The 19,027-nt window shown below is 38.9% G+C and overlaps 2 protein-coding genes across 3 annotated transcripts in view; both read right to left on the reverse strand.

Moving 5' to 3' along the window:
* LOC145472462 (uncharacterized) overlaps positions 1-2,909 on the reverse strand; it is a 3,911-nt gene extending 1,002 nt beyond the window's left edge. Inside the window, exons 1-2 of the mRNA XM_081454956.1 lie at positions 2,699-2,909; positions 1,708-2,407 (exon numbers count right to left, since the gene is read on the reverse strand). Coding sequence (XP_081311082.1) covers positions 1,708-2,407; positions 2,699-2,909 — 911 coding nt within the window. The remainder of the gene's footprint in view (positions 1-1,707; positions 2,408-2,698) is intronic.
* Positions 2,910-9,721: 6,812 nt separating this feature from the next.
* Positions 9,722-16,034, reverse strand: LOC145479099 (phospholipase A2 A2-actitoxin-Cgg2a-like). Of its 2 annotated transcripts, XM_081457357.1 has the most exons (6): positions 15,974-16,034; positions 15,831-15,892; positions 13,607-13,698; positions 13,258-13,408; positions 12,222-12,331; positions 9,722-10,601 (listed from the first exon to the last, which is right to left on the reverse strand). In XM_081457357.1, exons 3-6 carry the CDS (start codon positions 13,689-13,691, stop codon positions 10,447-10,449), a joined length of 501 nt encoding a protein of 166 aa, XP_081313483.1. In that variant the 5' UTR covers positions 13,692-13,698; positions 15,831-15,892; positions 15,974-16,034; the 3' UTR covers positions 9,722-10,446. The 2 variants fall into 2 exon arrangements, with proteins under 2 accessions (XP_081313483.1, XP_081313484.1); XM_081457358.1 differs by lacking the exons at positions 15,831-15,892; positions 15,974-16,034 and having other exon boundaries at positions 13,607-14,338.
* Positions 16,035-19,027: the final 2,993 nt, after the last annotated feature.

A 19,027-nucleotide genomic window follows, 5' to 3' on the forward strand; every position in this document is an offset into this window, starting at 1 on the left:
GCGATGTATGGCCCATCTCTTCTAAATATCGACGTGGCAACATCCTCAACTTTAAGACACTCTTCCGGGACGGCCGTTCCAGGAGGGTACACAAGGCATTGTGGAAGATCATTTCCTAACGGGTTTCCAACACAGATTCCATAAACTCGTTGGACGTTGTTTTCAGTCCGCTTCCTCTTTCTTTCATTTGACTTTCTGCGGTTTTCTTTTTTCCTTCTCCTTTTGTTGATGTGCTGTTTGAGTATGCCTTTGAATATGCTGTTATAATTACTCTTCTTATTTTCTAGTGCTTCCATGTCCTGCGTGACCTTCGTCAACTTAGCTTCTGTACATTTGATCTGTTTTACATTAAAACTGTGGGCAAATTCTTCGCCCTGCTTTAAAGCAAGCCCATTGGACTGAAAGAGTGTGGAATCGTGTTCCTTTACATCTTTCAATGACATTCAACTTTTCCACCATTGCTCTGTGCTCTTTGATGGAGAAGTTCAGTTTTCTTCCATCACTGGACTTCAACTGGCACCCTTGCATGGAAAACTCACTCGCCCTTTCTGAACAGCCATCCGCACTTAGAAAGATTGCTTCTTTTGCTTGTAAGATGTCAAACTGCCTGGATCGTTCAGCTGTAAACCTTTTCTTAAACGACTCGTCGCTTTCGCCATTATTGCGCATTTTGGAATGAGCCTCTTTCATGATGCTCATGTAGTAATGCGCTCTTTCCCCGATTGGATTAACAATATAAAGAAGAAAGAGCATGGAAGTGGCAGGCTGGTTTTATCTGACCCAGAGAGCGTTGCTCTATTTGCAGATAAGTTTATTATCAAATCGAAGTTTGTGGTGGATTATCTTCAGCATCTTGAAGTGCTGGAATTTAAAAGGAAAAAGAGAGCAGAAGAAAAGGCAAAGTTAAGTAGGGAGGAGGATTATCCTTGGACTGAGTTGTGCGAAGATCTAATCAAGCTTAAAAAGCTACGTGTTCCAGAACTAAACAAGTACTCAAACCACCACGGGCTGAAGCAGCATTTGAAAAGCAGCAAGAGTGAGAAAGTAAAGGCAATTGTAAGATATTCATGCTTGCAGCAGAAGAGTCCTCTCAGAGCTGGCCAAGCAACACTGAGAAATGCCAGGACATTGACACAAAATGACAACAGGGCAAGTGCTGACAGCAGTGAAAGGGATGAAAGTGACAATGATGAGTATGACAGTGATGCCATTGACTCTGGGGGAGAAGATGACTCAAGTGACGTCATTCTTGCATTCATCAATTCAGATGAGGAAGATGCCAATGAGAGGCCAAATGCCACACGCTCAGGGCGAGCCACAACTAGGAGATCCGAAATTGACTTCTCTTTCTTTTGATTTGTTTTTTAAACAACAGCTCTCTGTCGTATAGAGATTGTAAATATTGTCTTCATAGTGAGCACAATAACGTGAAGTAGGGGGATACTAGAGAAATATTAAAAAAGTTGAAATCTGAATATTGTTTGTTCAATTTTTTTTTTTTTGCAGGGGGGGGGGGTCATCCCAAAAAATGACCGCTATAAGGGGGGGCCATGTGAAAAAATTGGTAAGCTGAGGGGGGGTCATGCGATTTTTAAATGGTGCTTCCCAAATCCCACCAGTCCCCCCTCCCTCATAAAAAATGAACGGTCCCTTATTTCTTTCATCATGTTTCCAAGAGTGTTGACACCAAGCGGGTGGTTTTCGTACCAGATTTCGGGTGTGATGGCGGATTCATTCCAGTCGCGTCGAGGTTGCTGAAACAAGGCTTCGCATTTCGGATTCAGCTTGGAGATATACAAGCTCAGCGCTCGGTAGCCGTCGTTGTCACTCTCTGTTTCGAACATACGAGCCGTCTTCTCAAAGCTGGATCGGTCTTGAAGTCCACCGGGATGGTTTTTGGTGGTCTCGTCGTGGGTCATAGTAACGTAGCGCTTGCCTTGCTCGTCTACTTCAAATGCAAAACTCGTCGGCTTCAAATTTCTCTGCCCTTCACGACCTCTTCTACACCAGTAGAGAACAACATGGAACCACACGTTTCTCAGCAAAGACCATGGATTTGCAAGGCTTAATACTGGACCAGCTTTCAATTTCTGCAAGTCGTCAACTGGCATGGCCTCTTTGTGCTGCACATTTTCCTTCCCTTGCTGTTTCAGGCTCTTAATTTTGGCGTTCAGCATACGGTTGGAATTTGAAAACGTTGAAGAATTTAGCTTCAAACTTCTGTTATAAGGTGGGTTGTTCAAATGCCTCTCTATTGCATTTCTGAACGTAATTAAGGACGACTTGCTGTACTCTTCACCCGTTTTGCTTCGTGCTTCTGTATAAAACTGTGACAGACTGTTGTCAAGTTGTTCGTCGCTCATTTCCTCTAGTTTTGGCAGCACAGGAACTTTTTGTGCACCCCATTCTAGGAAAAGAAAACATTTTTTCCAACTCAGCCTTTAAGTGTTGCAAGCGTATTTCGAGTGGTTAACTGTTAAATGATATACGCAACAGCTGCTAGAAAACATTTAATTGTATAAACAAGTGAAATGTTGCTTTTTGTTGACAAAGATGTAGATAAGCCAGTATAACTCATTATTTAGGAAGCATTGTAATATGCTTTTTTCGTCATTCTGCCTTTTAAATTAAAACAGGTTTTAAGTTTTAGTGTTTGAGATGTGTATTGGATTGTAGCCATGTTTACGTAAATTCATACCTTTGAAAGCGTTTACTGCCCAATTTGTCGAGCTCTTCGTAGACTTTGCTTGCGTTTCCACCAAAAGCCGGTTTCTCTCCGCTTCTGTCAGTTCTGCAAACCGTTTTTTCTTTGGAACAGGTGCCTCATTTTGAGACTCCTTAACGCTGCTACTTTTCTCGGCGTTCAGGAATTCGAACCCGAGTTGAAACCGTGGAAATTCTTCAGCCATAATGGCGGACGGACTAGCTGATTCTCAAATTTTGTCCAGGGCAAAATTTTCGTGACGTAGCTTGCGTGCATATGTTGAGTTATAATGCACGCGCGTGACGTAAGCAGAGTGCTTTATGGAGCTATAATGAACTCGAACTGACCAATCACAGCGCGCGCAATTACTCGAACATTTTATAAAAAGAAATGTAAACTGCGATTGGGAAATGGCCATATGTCACCAGCAAGTTTAAAGAAAATACTTAGTTCACACAGATTAGTTACTCTGAAGATGATCAATCGGTCGAAAATGTGTGGCAATAATTTTTAACAGCTTTCGACCTAGTACAGTTTTTTTCATTTGATATTTTAACGTGAAATGTCAGCACAATATTATATATTCATGGTTGGGAGGTAAAAAGAAAAACGGGAGTGTTGCACAGCAATTTACTTTTATTCAAACCATAAATGCTATCTCTTACATACCATTACTTTTATGATAACAGGTGATCGGAACACGTAACGATTATAGCACTTAGCACTCAAGACAAACAAGAATACATCGCAATCACAATTTTAGTCCAGTTTAAGCAAATGTTTTAAAGTTCTATCTCGCCAAATAAACCCAATGCTATTACACTATTGATGTTTTAACAAAAACTATGATTTAAAAAATCGAACTTGTGCGTTAACTCAAGAATGTTCAGTGTTCTACAAAAGACATCCAGGCTCTGACCACTACAACCTTGTATCGGCGTCTTAACAACAACAATAACTGAAAATACAAACATATACAAAGCTTCCTTCCAGGGTAATAATAAAAGAAGTAATGAACGAAAAGAAATAAAATGAAAAGACAAAAAGGGGACAAACAGAAAACTTAGTGAACTTAACAACGAGTGACTACGAATAACCACTAGTGACCACGAATGACCACGAGTAGGAATTCATCGATATCTTTTAATGACATTGTAATGACCTCATTAAATTGTCCTTTTAGCCGCAAATAAACCGTTTTCTTTTCCGTTAGACACGTTCCTGACAACGTCAGTGCTGCAAACGGTCGGTCATCGGACATTGGCTGACTAAAAATAGCTAGTGTCTGACGAAATCTCAACTATGCCAATAATTTTTTTAGCGTAAATCTTTTTACGAAGATGTCCATTACAAGGCCATTTCAATATTATGAATTTTGAATATAGAAAATGACAATGAAATGAAATCCTTCTACTTCACAGGTTATTACAAAACACGACAGAGTGTTATTACAATTTACGACAGCTCGGATTATTACATTTTACGACAGCATGTTATTACAATTTACGACGGGTATGTTATTACAATTCACGACACTTGTTATTACATTTAACGACAGGTATTACAATACACGACAAGTGTAATTACAATTCACGACAGGTATTACAATTCACGACATTATTACATTTCACGACAGTACAGACCCATTTTTCCGCATGTGACCCATTTTTCCGAAAGTGACCCATTTTTCCAAGTGTGACACATTTTTCCAAGTGTGACCCATTTTTCCGAATGTGACCAATTTTCCCAAGTGTGACCCATTTTTCTAAGTGTGGCTCATTTTTCTAAATGTGAACCATTTTTCCAAGTGTGACTCATTTTTCTAACTGTGACCCATTATCTAAGAGTGACCCTATTTTCCAAGTGTAACCCTCTTTTTTTCAAGTGTGACCCATTCTTCCGAGTGTGACCAATTTTCACAGACCCTTTTTCCAAGTGTGACTCATTTTTCCTGGTGTGACCCATTTTTGCAAGTGTGAACCCCTATTTTCCAAGTGTGACCCAGTTTTTTTCAGTTTGACCCTCTTTTGTAAGTTTAACCTTTTTTCCAAGTGTGATTTATTTTTTGACATGTCACCCATTTCACCATTGTCACCCATTTTAACAAGTGTGGACACCTTTTTAAGTACGATCTATTTTTTTTCTAGTGTGACCCTCTTTTCTCAGTACCAACCATTTTTCTAAGTGTTACCGTTTTGTCCAAGTGTGACCCATTTTTTTTTATAATAAGACCTATTTTTTCTGAGTGTGACCCATTTTTTCAAGTCTGACCTATTCTTCTAAGTGTGACACATTTTTCCAAGTGTGACCCATTTTTACAATTTTTTATTTTCGACTATCTGATGGCCGTTGTTTGCGCTTCATCCTCTTTTAAACCCGTGAAAAAGATGACATTCTAATATCAAGAGATGCAGTTCCAGGCGACAGTAGACTGCCTTGATATAAAGACAAAAAGTAACAAGGTACTAGGAAAAACGCTATTAGACCTGAAATGTTGGACCCCGTCTCAAGATGGGGGCCATATTAGACTAACACTGCCGATGTTTGACATCATTCTGTTTTTCACGCGTTGAAGAGATGGGATTCTACCGTCGATGATGATCAATGAAGTTTTACGTTACAATTTTATATCTTGATTATTATCCCCACAAAAACTACCAAGCTACTACATAAAAAGTTATTAGACCAGAACATTTACACTTAAGTATGATCCATTTTTTCTAGTGTGACCCAAGAGTACCAACCATTTTTCCAATTGTTACCTTTTTGTCCAAGTGTCACCCATTTTGTCTAATGTGACCCATTTTACTAAGTTTGACCCATTTTTTTAAGTGTGACCCATTCTTCTAAGTGTGACACATTTTCCCAAGTTTTACCTATTTTTCAAAGTGAGACCCATTTTTCCAAATGTTACCTATTTGTCGAAGTGTAACCCATTTTTCCAAATGTGACCCTTTTTTAAGTGTGACCCATTTTGTTAAGTCTGACCCACTCTCCTAAGTATAACAGATTTTTCCAAGTTTCACCTATTTTTCCAAGTGTGACTTATTTTTTCAAATGTGACCCATTTTTTTTATTGTGACCCGTTTTTCCAAGTGTGACCCATTTTCCAAATGTGAACCTCTTCTCTATGTAGATTTATTTTCTTAAGAGTGATCCACTTTTCAAGTGCCAACCATATTTCGAAGTCTGACCCATTTTTTTAGTGTAACCCAATTTTCGAAGTGCGACACATTTTATCAAGTTTTACCTATTTTTCCAACTGTGACTCGTTTTTCCAAATATTACCCATTTTTCCAAGTTTGACCCATTTTTCCAAATGTGACTGATTTTTCCAGGTGTGACCCAGCTATTCAAGTGTTACCTATTTGTCGAAGTGTGACCAATTTTTCCAAATGTGACCCATTTTTTAAGTGTGACCCACTCTTCTAAGTGCGACACATTTTTCCAATTGTGACCCATTTTCCCAAGTGTTACCGAAAGTTCCAAGTGTGCCCACGTTTTTAAGTGTTACCCACTTTTCCAAGTGTGGCCCACTGTTGTAAATGTGACCCAATTTTCTAAGTGTGACCCAATTTTCTAAGTGTGACCCATTTTTTTAAGTGTCACCCACTCCTATTAGTGTGACACGTTTTTCCAAGTTTTACCTATTTTTCCAAATGTGACTTATTTTTCCAAATGGAATCCACTTTTCTAAGTGTTCCAAGTCATTTTTCCAAGTTAGACCCATTTTTCCAAATGTGACCCATTTTTCCAAATTGGACCTATTTTTCCAAGCGTGACCCACCCTTTCAACTGTGACCCATTTTTCCAAGTGTGACCAGGTTTTCCAAGTGTGACCCATTTTTCCAAGTGTGACCCACTTCTCGAATTTTGATCAATTTTTCCAGGTGTGACCCTTTTTTCCAAGTGTAATTAATTGTTCCAAGTGTGACCCATTTTGCCAGTTGTGACCCATTTTGTTCTGTTTGGTAATTTTGTTCAAGAGCGTCTAACAAAAGGCCACGTATCACTTAGTCTGCGAACGCGAAGTGTTATCGGCTGTCGCTTGTCTCCGCCGAAAAATATCTCGAGCTTCGATCGCTTGAAATTCTGTATTTTATCGGCATCCAGGAACTTTTTTTTTTAAGCTCTTTAAACTTTTCCAAACAGAGTAGCAACAATAACTGTAACTTTCTTTCTCGAAGATTGAAACCACGATGATGACCATGATGGATTCTTGAACAACAGTTCTTGAAAAACAAAAAGGAATCACTTTCGATGAACTCTCGTGGTTTATGAAACCATTCGCTCGACACGGTGAATCAAATTTGGCTGGGATCGATCGACGGTCCGCGAATTTGATCAATAGAGACGAACAGAACATGGATTTGCCGCCATGCTCCAGTTCGCGCCACCTGTTCTTTGATCGAATTTCGCGCGATGCATATACAGCGAAGCCTCTGGTTGTAACATTACCTGTTTAAACTTTTTTAACCAGGCCATATATGGTTGGTGATCTGCTTTAGCGCATTAAAATATTTTGTTTAATGTTAAACGGCTCATACACCACAAACACCCACAAATTGTGCAATAATGACAGATTTGTAATCTGATTAGCACAAGCACCATGACGTCACCGGAAAATAGAACCCATGTCCTGCTGGGTATTTCAGAGTCCCATGAATCTCATCATGTACAATATAAAGCTGATGATAACTCATTCTGCAGCTTTTAAACTGTTTATTATAATAAAAAAAAATAATTTCTGTCAGTTTGCTAGAAGTTTCGTCACTGTTTTTCAAACATAAAATATAAGGAATCGAAATAAAAGTCAATTTCCAACTTTCTGGTTATTGATCTTCCTTTGCGTGTCGTAACTGGCCTCTGAACTTCTTCCTCATCATCGATAAAAGCAAGAATGTTATCATTTGAGTCCTCTTCACCGCCAGGGTTGATGAATCATTGTGGTTCTCATCATTACTATCGCTTTCACTTCTGCTGTACTCATCTTCATCGCTGTCGTCGTTGTCAATGTCTTGCGAAGATTCTTTATCACTTCCATCTCTTTCTCTCAATTACGTTTGTATCATTTAAGCCATTAATGCATCAGGGCCATCAGGATTCATTTGAAGAAGCGACTTGTCTTTCTTAACAGTGTTTTTGATATGTTGGTCTAATCCATGGTGCTTGAGGTACTTGTTAAGCTCTGGCACTCAGAGTTGTTTTAATTTTTGAGTCTTCACACAGATCTTTCCAAGCATAATCATCGTATACTTTTCCTTTGTTTTCCGGCTTTCCTTTTCCCGCTCCTCAGCTCTCTTTTTCTCCATCAAGGTGCTGAAAACAAAAGATAATGACAGGCCTGCACGGACTCCCCTCGTGAACTGTGACTGCGATGCATTTTAGCCTTCAATTAGCTTTTCGCTCTAACGAGCGTATCTTTAAGAGATTTACCTCTCTTGTATGATGTAATCAGAGTTTTTGTATCGATGCTTTTCTGCAACGGCTGTTGTTGTATTGCAACCCAGTTAAACATTAAAATTTCTTTTCTTTTCTTGCCGGATGTTCTCGTTGGTGTTACGAGTCGGTGGTCGAGGTTGCGATGGTGGAGGTCCATCCTGGTAAGCATCATTTAGGTTTTCCTCCAACATTTATTCTTCAGTGTCCGTAGGAGGACAGGTGAAATCAAATTCCCGTCACCAGATGTACGAGGCTAAAGATATTGCAATAGGTCGTTGTCTGACATAGTTGCTTCAGCAGGACTACTCGGTTTCGATTCTTCGCAAATCTCTTCAGCTGCTGTTTGAAGTGTGACAACTTTTTGTTACACGTTTCTCAGGGATTCGTAGAGAGGTTTCTCAATTCCGTTCTCACTCGAATACTCGTTTCGTGATTATGCAGATGTGACGTTGTACTTGACTAACCTAATACATGTAAAGTGTCTTAGTACCCTAGCTATGAAAATTGTTGTCGTAGAAACATCAAAGGCAGGAGACAAGTTTCTCATACATTTATATACCTTCTTTTTGTTTCTGTATACATGGTTTTATTTAAATAGCAAACCATCTGACATACCATCTTTATATCCTCTAAAATATTTTATGTGCCCCCCCCCCCCCAACTCTCGCCCCATTTTTTTGGGATGGCTCTCCCTTTGAAGTTGTGTGACCTCCCCCCTAATCCCACCAGCCCGCCCCTCCCCCACCCCACCTCATAAAAAATGAATGGTCCCTCATTTCCTTTAATATCAAGGCACTGGTGAATACCAAAGTTAGAAAGTCCTTTATCTCTTTCAACTGAGCTTTCAGCCATCCAAGTCTTGAGGCAGGTGTCACTGATATTGTCCTTCTATAAAATACAATAGCATCTGCTATCCCTATCACCACGATGGAGCTCACTTAGACTACTGGTCATTGCTTAATCATTGTCTTCTGAGTCAGAATGTACTAGTAGAGCTGCCGAGTGACACAAAATTTGTAGGGCAACACTAGACTGCAGTGATTTTTGACAACATTATATGAAGATGCATACAATTGTGCAATACAGTGCAATACAAATACTGTTGCCGTGGGTTAAAAACACACTTTCACCAAAAAACTGAAGTTTAAAACGCGAGGCGACGCAACATATTGCCTTTAAACAGAAGAGATGTTGCCAACTACAGGTTGCTTGAAGGTCTGCTTCTCACCATTGACCATGAATCCCAGTGACATGTTAGGGCACTGTGGCATGTTAACTTGACTGATAACATACTTCTTATGCTGGATCGTTAGTTACATATCCACACTCAGGGCACCTGAGAAATTTAGTAGGACAGGAATAAAAAGTAATGTATATCTCTTTCAAAATCAGTAGTGCTGAAGACCCCTCAAGTTACTTCATATATTTATTATTATCATTATCTCTCTCGAATGATGTTTCGATGACTTGTTCATCACCTTCAAATTTTAAAAGTCAGGTTCCTCTGAGTTCTTTATATAGTAAGAATGCGTTTCTCTGAAAGATCTTAACGAACAATTTACCATCCTGAAGAAATGTCGCAGGAAATTTGAATGCTTAATCTGCGAAATGCTCTTCATCCAAGAAAAGAAACCTAAACTGAACACTCAATCTGAGTCAATTAAAGCAAAACTATTAATTTTAGTACTTAATTAACACTCTGTACATTCCACATTTTAGAGCTTTTAATCACATCCAACAAGACCTCCACACGCATTCTTAGTATATAACGAACTCGTAGAAACCTGACTTTTAGAATTTGAAAATGATGAACGAGTCATCGAAACGTCAATAGAAATTATTATCGTTAATTTTTATTCTTAATTATTAGTCAAAAGCCTCTGTTATATCTGTTTAGGGTTTTACGTTGGTGATAAAAGGGGCCCACTTCTTCATAATCTTTATCACCATCATAATCATCAGTGACCCTGTCATCATCACCATCACCATCACTTTCAGCATCATTCTCAGCACTGGTAGCCATCCATAAATCCAAAATGATAGGCGTAACATTTCATGTTGCTTTTGCATCAGTGAGACAAGATATAAAGGAGAGGAAACTTTTTCATGGAAAAATCAACTAAACGTAATCACATTTGCACAACGTTGATCTTTAATTAAACTTGGCTCACATAAAAATGTGGAATTCGTGTGCAAAGCAACAACCACAAAGGCTGCAGTTCACTAATTGATTTTCTAGGTTCTCTGTTGCGTTCTTTTCTTATTTTTTTTCTCGATTTCCTTTCTGCCTTCGTGCAGATTTACCGACCTCTCCGACCTCCCCTGCATTTCTTTCGCGGGTAATTTTTATATTTGCGATGGTAAGGACTCTCCGCGAAACATTGGGCGGCGTCGGCATCACACTTGCACAGACGATGGCGACATTTGCCCCGCCACCAGTAGTATGAAGCTGGTCCTAAAGTTAAAAGAAAATACAGTTTAATCTTATTGCTGATACTGTTTCAGATGAAAGATCTCAGCACGACAAGTTAAGGTTACTTCCCACCTTCAGAGGCCCAAAAAATCGTTTTTTCTTTTATTTGACAAAATTTAAGTTCGTCATTTTATCTAGTGTTTCCAAAAGAAAAACATTAAAAATCTCAAAAAGCGGCCGAGTTATTTAGAAAAAACGTATTTTCAAATAAAGTTAATAAACTAGGAAGGTGTCACAATCTTGTCAACGGGCGAGAACCCTGGGGAAATTTTCGCGGCAAACGCTCATTGCTCGAATTTCATGTCATTTGCATATTTTTATTTACATCACGCACTTGACAAAAATTCCCACGTGGAAACTCTACGCTAACTCCTATGGAAAAATCAAAAGCAGAAAAAAGTCCTTGGGTAAAGAACACGAAAAAAACCGGCCCAAAGAAGAAAGAAAAAGCTCCACATTGCCAAGGAAAGAAAGAAAACCTTGCCGAAAGCGACAAAGGCTGTTGGTTTGGCCAAACGCCTTCGACAATCTCGACATCTGCTGAAGATCCGGAACGTTCGAATATCCTTGGAGCAAGTAGCTTAAAAATCAAAGTCAACGTCAGTGCAGGCTGCAAACAAGATTCTTCGTCGGAATCTGGCGGAAGTGATGAAGAAAATGAAACCCACCCAAGGAAACTCATTTCAGCAAAAAGGGTATTTTTTAAGCTGTCCGTCGATTCCTTAACGTCTTGTTTTTCAGCGGCACATTTTCCGCCTTAAACCTTTTTGGCGCGGGTTTTGCCTTTGCCTTTGCCTTTGCCTTTGGCGTCTTTGCCTATTATATTACGTCGCCATCCTGAATTGAACTCCACTGAGCGAGATAAAAAAACATGTTGCAATGCGATGCTTTTCCCGGGAAATCTTGATCTGTTGTCAGAGACCCTAGGAGGTCCTGTTGTTCCATTGGTTTGCGGTTTCATTAGGCGTGATAATCTCCGGGCGTGGCACGAGTTGTTTACAAACCTTTACAACCTAAAATCTCGCATTTGATTTTTGGAGGAATACACCACTTTGAGCGAATTTATAGGGTATGCAGATTTGACGGATTTTCGTGAAATTTCGCCAGAACATTCCAGAGATAATGACAAACCAAAGTGTGTCGGGAAATTTTGATATTTAACACATTTTTCCCGAGGCGTCCATTTGCGCAACACGTCTCGCATATTTTTAGCTACTCCAACTTTAGAAGTGGATATCTAGACAACCAATCAGAATATCGAAAAAGCCCGACACGCTTTTGTTGATTGATGGCTTGTGAATAAGACTGTGCAGCCATTTTGCTCGTACTGCGGAATCCGATACCCAATAAATTCAATAGAAGAAGCCTCGGTCGTTTCACGCCTTACCGCCTCCTGACACTTCCTAAAAGAAAACATTGCTAAAATTGTATTTTTTTTGGAAAGTACATTTATTAAGCTTTCTTATGATATATAGTTTGGTGGAGTTTTATTGCAACTGGCGCGCGTACAATTTTTTTCCCGAAGGGCACCCGCGAAGGTGGGAAGTAACCTTAAGGTTTACGAGACTCCATCCTGAAAAGGCTGACGAATTTTCAACTTACTGCACTTCCCTTTCCCAGTTGAATATTTCAAAACATACACTGCAGACTTGAACGGGCACAGTTTGGACTTTTGGAGTTTATTGTAGCACTCGTCATGAACTTTGCAGCATCTGAAAACGAAATAGAGTAGTGACCATCTTTTTCGCTCGTGTGTAGGAGCGGAGGGGAGAGAGTCAAAGTCTTAAAGGCGCATCGGTTGACAGAAATGGGGAGTTTGGATTTCTTTACAAAAACTTAAGCATTGTTCCTCAGCATTCCCTGCAAAACGTGTGAAGTGAAAAAGACCGTATCTTGTTACATATTATGGATGATAAAGTCTGATACGTCTGAAAACTTCTGAAACTGCTAAGGCAACTTGTACCTGTGCGAGAACGACATTTTTGAGTGTGATTCGGAAGCATGTTATGTCACTGCTTCTTTATACGCCTCTAGTTAAATCAAAACAAGTGGAGAGCCTGTACATCAAGGCTAATAAAATTAGTCTTGATAGACAAGCGGTCCACTTGTTTTGAAAAAACTAAATGACTATGACTTTGAAATACAGCCAAAATATTGTAACGATCTTGTTGCATTGTGAAAGGCCAAAACTTGGTTCTCAACAATGTTAACAACCTCAGACTCGTCCTGTTTATGTTACTAGTTCGATATATTAATGATATATGACCTACGGATTAAAAACGCAGTTCCGTGGCATCAAAATATTGCCCTTGCTTATAGACGAGCCACTTTCCAAGTTGAGTGGCTCATAGCCACTTTGATTCCTTTCAGCACTCATATTTATTTTCCACGACTCGAATTTCAAAATCTTGGCCCATTTTTTTTTTTTTTTTTTGTCACGATATCTGCCTAGGATTATTTCATTAGTCAACAGATATTTTGCAAAACTCGACCTAGATTTAATTACCTTCGTTATACTTTACAATTTTCGACCTTCGTAATATTTTCTTTTAGCGTGCTTTCACCATCGACATGTTTTTGTCCGAATTCAACGCCATACTAGACATTTGATCGTTACTGAAATATATTATATATTTACCGGTCCAGTTTATCGACAGGTCTGCCTTTCCCACCAAATCCACAGTAGCAGCCATAACCATTGTAATCAAAAGGATTCCTACGGGTAGCGCGAGCAATCAACTTCCCAAAGGAAGCCAAGTCTCTCTTGGACGCATCTGCACTTCCTTCTTCTGCAACGACAAACATTAAGTTATAAACTCTTAATTATACTTAGGTTGGTACGATGACCTATTCTTGCCAAAAACTATTACATAGAATCGCTCAAGCTATGCCAAACTGTGTAGATTTATGAAACTTCAGAGCAAGGTAGGAAAAGAATGTGAAGGAGGTTATTTACGAGTACCTCTGTGGGTTACCTATCATCTTACCTTCGTCGCCGGATTCTGCTAGCACGTCCTGTACAGCACTGTCCCATAAGACGATCAACATCAAGAAAATCAGCTTGATCAACATGCTGAAACTGTAACAGAAGTGATCTTTGGCGAATAGTTTTTCATGTATTTTACTTTGTCAGTAACATCAGGAGATCTTTATGGTTTGGCTTCATGGGATCATTATCAAGTCCAGAAGCAAACCCCACAGTAGCATTTTCTGTTAAGTCAAATGTTAACTTGAGTTCGACTTTCTCTAGTTATAAATCTCATGATTTGATGATAAATTAAGTACTTCTCGTTAATCAGAGAAAGTGTTTATTAATAGGCAGTCCATCTGGCATACACTCGCTTGTTTGTGTAAATATGTTGTAAGACTTTCGCATACGCATCACTAATACCACATTCCGCTCGATTAGGATATCGCAGAGGCACCCAGTTAAAACGTTGATTGAAAATACTTAGTATGGTTCAGAAAACTGTATCGAGACACCTTAAAACGGACACCAACAGGACGTGCCAAAGTCTCCGTATCCGGGTGTCTGCGTTGAGCGGGCTGTCAGAATAAATGTCGCGAATACATGTTTTGTCGACATAGACTGAATAATAAACTTTGAAACTAAAACAACGATGTTAAATGCCTTACTTTACGCAGAAATTTACCCTCATTTAAATAGCTAACTCTCTCGCACTCAAACTCAGTTTTATGTTTTCTTATCAGTTTCAAAAGCGGCAACATACGATGATCAAACAGTGGGTAACTTTAATCAGCCGGTTCTGCTATAATTCAGTAGATCTTTAATCTTTAATAATCTTTAATAAGTATACTCCTTAAACAGTGGAACTATACTAGGAGTTTAAAATAACATAATAAAACCACGTAATAAATAATTACAATATGTATATATACAATAAAAATTATAAGTTAGTAAAAGATAAGATAAAATAGATTAAGTATAATCTCGTCGAGACAAGTTAGGACGTCTGGATATACATTATACAAAAGATTTAATGGCTGCAAGAGCAATAGTCTTAAAATTATTTATATCAACATCTTCATAAATAGGTAAATTGTTCCATGCTACTATTGTCCTTGGATAAAAGGAAAACTTAGAAACATCATTTGATACACGGATTTGTTGGAAAGGACGACTGTTCAGTAATCTGGTGGCCCTTGTTATTTCGCGGACTTCAGGAGGAAAGCTAATACCAACATGTCCCATCAAGATCTTGTAGAACATAGTAGTTTGAAAGAGGAGTCGACGATCTTCAAGGGAGTCCCAACCAAGATGTTCGATCATTGGAGTAACATGACTAAATCTTGAATAGTCATTTAATACAAATCTTGCTGCTCGGCGTTGAACCATCTCTATTTGAGTGATGTTCTGTTTGGTGAAAGGGTTCCAAGCGCAACACGCATATTCGAGTTTTGGGCGGACTAGCGTGCGATACGCCGTATCTTTGACTTTAGTATCACAACCACTTAGAATACGACGCAGTAGCCCAAGAGTAGAATTTGCCTTTTTACAGATCTGATTGATGTGCTCGTTCCAGGACAGATTGTCTGTCACGGTGACTCCAAGGTACTGGGCTGAGGAAACTCTAGAAATGGACTGGCCAGCCAATGAATATTGGAACATAGTTGGAATTTTCTTAGATCGTACTTCCTAACAGGGGACAAAGGCCATCGAAACATTCGGAAAATATTCAGGGCACTGATGACCAGTGTCCTTAAAGAGAGGTAAACTTTGTAAAAGAGCGTCTCATTCTGAGCAATGAAGAGTGCCGTTGTCCACATCAATCGTATTCTTATTAATCTGGCTAATATAGAAGAGAATGAAAACACTTTTTCCGTCGGGACAGCGACGTAGAGCTATTAAAGAAGTTTTAAACCTGCAGTACTTTAAGTTAAAAATCATTTTACCAAACAACCCCTTTGAGAGTGGAATCATGGTGAAAGCCTCCACGGTAAAACGGCAAAACTGGGTCCTAAATTCCACGTAACTCGGGCTAAACGACAAGAATCAATTTAAACATAACAATTTTCTCTGTCACATTTTTATCTAGTTTTTGTGGCAAAAACAAAGTGAAAAACTTCTTGCAACTGATATTTGGATTGCACTGTCATAATCAAATTCAGAATTTACAATCAAGGATGGTTCTTTTTACAATTGTTGATCGAAATGAAATAAGCGAGTAAGACAATAAGCTTAAGACTCACCACGACAACAGGCAAAGTTTCCCGTCGTCGGACTTCTAATCTTCTTTATGTCGCAGCAGAACCTTCGGAAAAAAAAAACCTTTCCAATCATTATTTGCTAAGTAAAAACAATCAAAAGGAAAATAAAGCAAGAGCTAGCCAACCTGCCACCAAAGGAACCTTGTTCTGTTTTGTCTCGTTGAGTAAAGATTCAAGTGATATAAAATCACTTTTTTATTGTCGGAAGTAATTTATTTGTCGGCTGCAAGCTTGTGGTTCCATTGGTCGTTTTAAGACTTACCTGATTCTTGTGACGTTTGTAGTTGGCAATGTTCTAATTAATTAAAATGGCAGTTAAAGCTATCATGGAATGAGATAAATTGTGTTACCTGCAACTAGCGTTTAAAAAATCCATTAGCGCCGAAATTAAAATTATATGTTTGTAAAATGATTTAATAGCAGTGAGTAATAGATTGTGAAGTGCACCACTATTTCCTTTCTCTAACCACGCCAGTTGATCTGTTTACCATGATTTTAATCAAGAGTAGCGCGGTATCTTCAAAATGACAAAAAAGAGAGGATGAGGGTAAGAGAGTTCATGCAATCCCTCTCAAGTTATTTTAAGATATGGTATCTAGTTCTCCTGCGGATAATCATGATTACCACGTGCGTTGCGTAGATGTTTTCTTTGAGGATGAAAATCGTGTAAAGTCCACGAGGACAACATTCGTACTTCAGGGTCTGCTATTTGTAGCCCCCGGTTACCTCAGAAATTTGGGGGATTAACCCTCTTACCTTCTATCCTCTCATGAATTGCTTCTATCAATTAAGTCCGTGAGCGAGTTCTTAAATTCAATAGTCGGTAACTCCACACTTTGTTCACTTTTAAAGGTCGATTTACAAAACAAAACATTTTTGCCACGGTTACGATATAAATCGTATTCGTACCAAAAACAAAGCCCGGTATGGATAAATTTTGTCTGTAAACGACGTTTTCTCATCCGTGCCGAGCCAGAATTTCATCTGTGCTCGGACTACCTATTCAGTGGGTCCGGTTACACAACGAAACTTATCCACGCCGGACCAGTTTACTTTTGGTGCGCGTGTCATATTTACAGGAACGGTGCACAAAGTTTTTCGTCGTTTAAATCAGTCTTAAGGAAGAGCCGTTTTCGCAAGTTATATTTCACTTTCAAGGCTACGTGAAGTCACCTGTTTAATGCAGTTGCTTTAAGATTTTATCGCCTCAGTTTAGAACCAGATTATTGGATTACCTGTGATATAGACGAGTAGCACTTTAAACAATTCATGTGTAGAGCACGCGATATACGTTTTCTTAATTTGCCCAACGAAGAAGAATTCTTAAGGCGATCTTGGAAACGGAAAGACTCTCTATCTTTGTAGATAAGCTTGGAATACGTCAAAAAGTAGAAAAATATTGTTGAGTTGGCGTCAGCTGCAAAATGAAGAGAACGATCGATAGTTTTATTTTAGGTGGCTATACACTTCGTTGATTCTGTAACAAGAGGGCGTTTAATAAAAAAAAAACACACACATCAAATTTGTTTTGTGATCTTTAGGATTCCAGCTGTTCAACGCAATGTCTATGACCATGGTTTAAATCCGTTTACTCGGCTAAAAGTTAGTTTAAAAAAATTAATGTGAGCTTGCCTAGACAATACTCGGAGCAACGAACGTCATATAAGAGAGCAAATTTCCTTAAGAAATGCTAAGCCACGCATTACAATGCTATTAAACACTCCCTGAACTCGAAGTCTCGAAATCTGCGGTTTGTGTAAGTATTCTACTGTCCTGACATCCAGCGATATCAAGTCAATGACCGGATATAGCTATGTCAATTTCAAGTAAAGTAATTTTCACTAGGGTCACATTGGAAAAAGGGATTAAAAATGAAATATGAAGCTCGCAATTAAAAATTGAGTGTTTGTGGGGTTAAAAGGCGTCCAAATTTTCCCGCCAAAACTGAAATGGTGCGCGATGTTTGCCGACAGTCCTGAAATTTCCGGTTTCTAAAATGGACCCGTAGTTTCCAGCCGAATTTCTCACTAAATTTGCACTTTGAAAATTCTGAAAAAGAAACTGCCAACAAATGAATTAAAACAATGACTGACGAGGTACTAGACAAAAGTTTTGAAGATCAAAAAGTGTTAACACAAGACTGGCTACTCGTCCGTCTGCTCAATTTTGCACAACGTGCACATTACCGTAACCAGAAAAATATTTCCTGAATTTTGGCTGTATTTGAGTATGGTAAATACGTTATCGTACCTTTTTAACTTGGAAAATCCAAGTTGTAAGTATGGGTGGGAGATTTACTCGATCCTTCCGTTCGCTCGCTCCTTTGCTTCCTTTTAGACGTTTTGGGTTTCCGTTGACTAATGTATACACCGTGTAAGGCTTTCTCAGTCGCAGCCAAGTTCAAGTTAATACGACGTGGATGTGAAACGATTTCCTCATCGAGTGAACTGATTACTTTTAATTTTTATTGGCAATATGTCTCATTTGTTCTTTGCATTTTGCACGAAATGCATGAACAAATTCGATTGTCTTGTCAACGAGATGCTTTAATTTACATCAAACAATTAACACCGAGTTTGAACGTGCAAATGGATTCTATCCGTGCTAAAGTATTTGTGTAGCCACCTCCGCTATGTAAATTAGTTATAACTCTTGAACTCGCCTTTGTTAATTTAACTCTCATTTGTACCCTTGATAATGGCGTCATGAGGTCGCCGAAACGTCGGGAGATTATATCGTTTGTTTTTACTTGTCTATGTAAAACTGAAGCATTGACCTAATAATCTATGGTGAAATTGAGGGAAGTCAAAAGATTAATGGTTTAGACACATTTACTGTTACCATAAATAAGTTGTTATAAACCTAGATTGTTGTGTTAAGCAGGTACGGTCTTCTCTATATATTTATGCTGCTACTGTGTGCCAATCTGCTCACATGCCCCTACAGAGTTCAGTTCTTCTGGGTTTTCACCATCAGCGCTTCTTCCTTTTTTGGAGGACAGTTCTTCTGGGTTTTAATCTTCCGTGATTGTTCTCTCTTTCAGAGTGCCATCATTGATCTGCATTGTTTGGCAGTCTTTTCACCATTGCTGTAGATGTTCCAAAACTCGAGCAGTAAATGGATGGATACTGCTAGTCTCAAAACGTGCTTTTCCCCAAGAGTATCTACTCGACGGTATT

This window comes from Orbicella franksi, chromosome 2, assembly GCF_964199315.1.
Source record: "Orbicella franksi chromosome 2, jaOrbFran1.1, whole genome shotgun sequence".
NCBI classification, from domain to species: domain Eukaryota; kingdom Metazoa; phylum Cnidaria; class Anthozoa; order Scleractinia; family Merulinidae; genus Orbicella; species Orbicella franksi.

Bases quoted from the DNA above. Each gene is read 5' to 3' on its own strand.
- LOC145479099 (XM_081457357.1), bottom strand. From the start codon at position 13,691: ATGTTGATCAAGCTGATTTTCTTGATGTTGATCGTCTTATGGGACAGT. The intron at 13,409-13,606 runs GTAAGATGATAG...TTGTCGTTGCAG, and splicing joins AGCAGAATCCGGCGACGAAG to AAGAAGGAAGTGCAGATGCG. The intron at 10,602-12,221 runs GTAAGTTGAAAA...TTTTAACTTTAG, and splicing joins AACTGGGAAAGGGAAGTGCA to GACCAGCTTCATACTACTGG.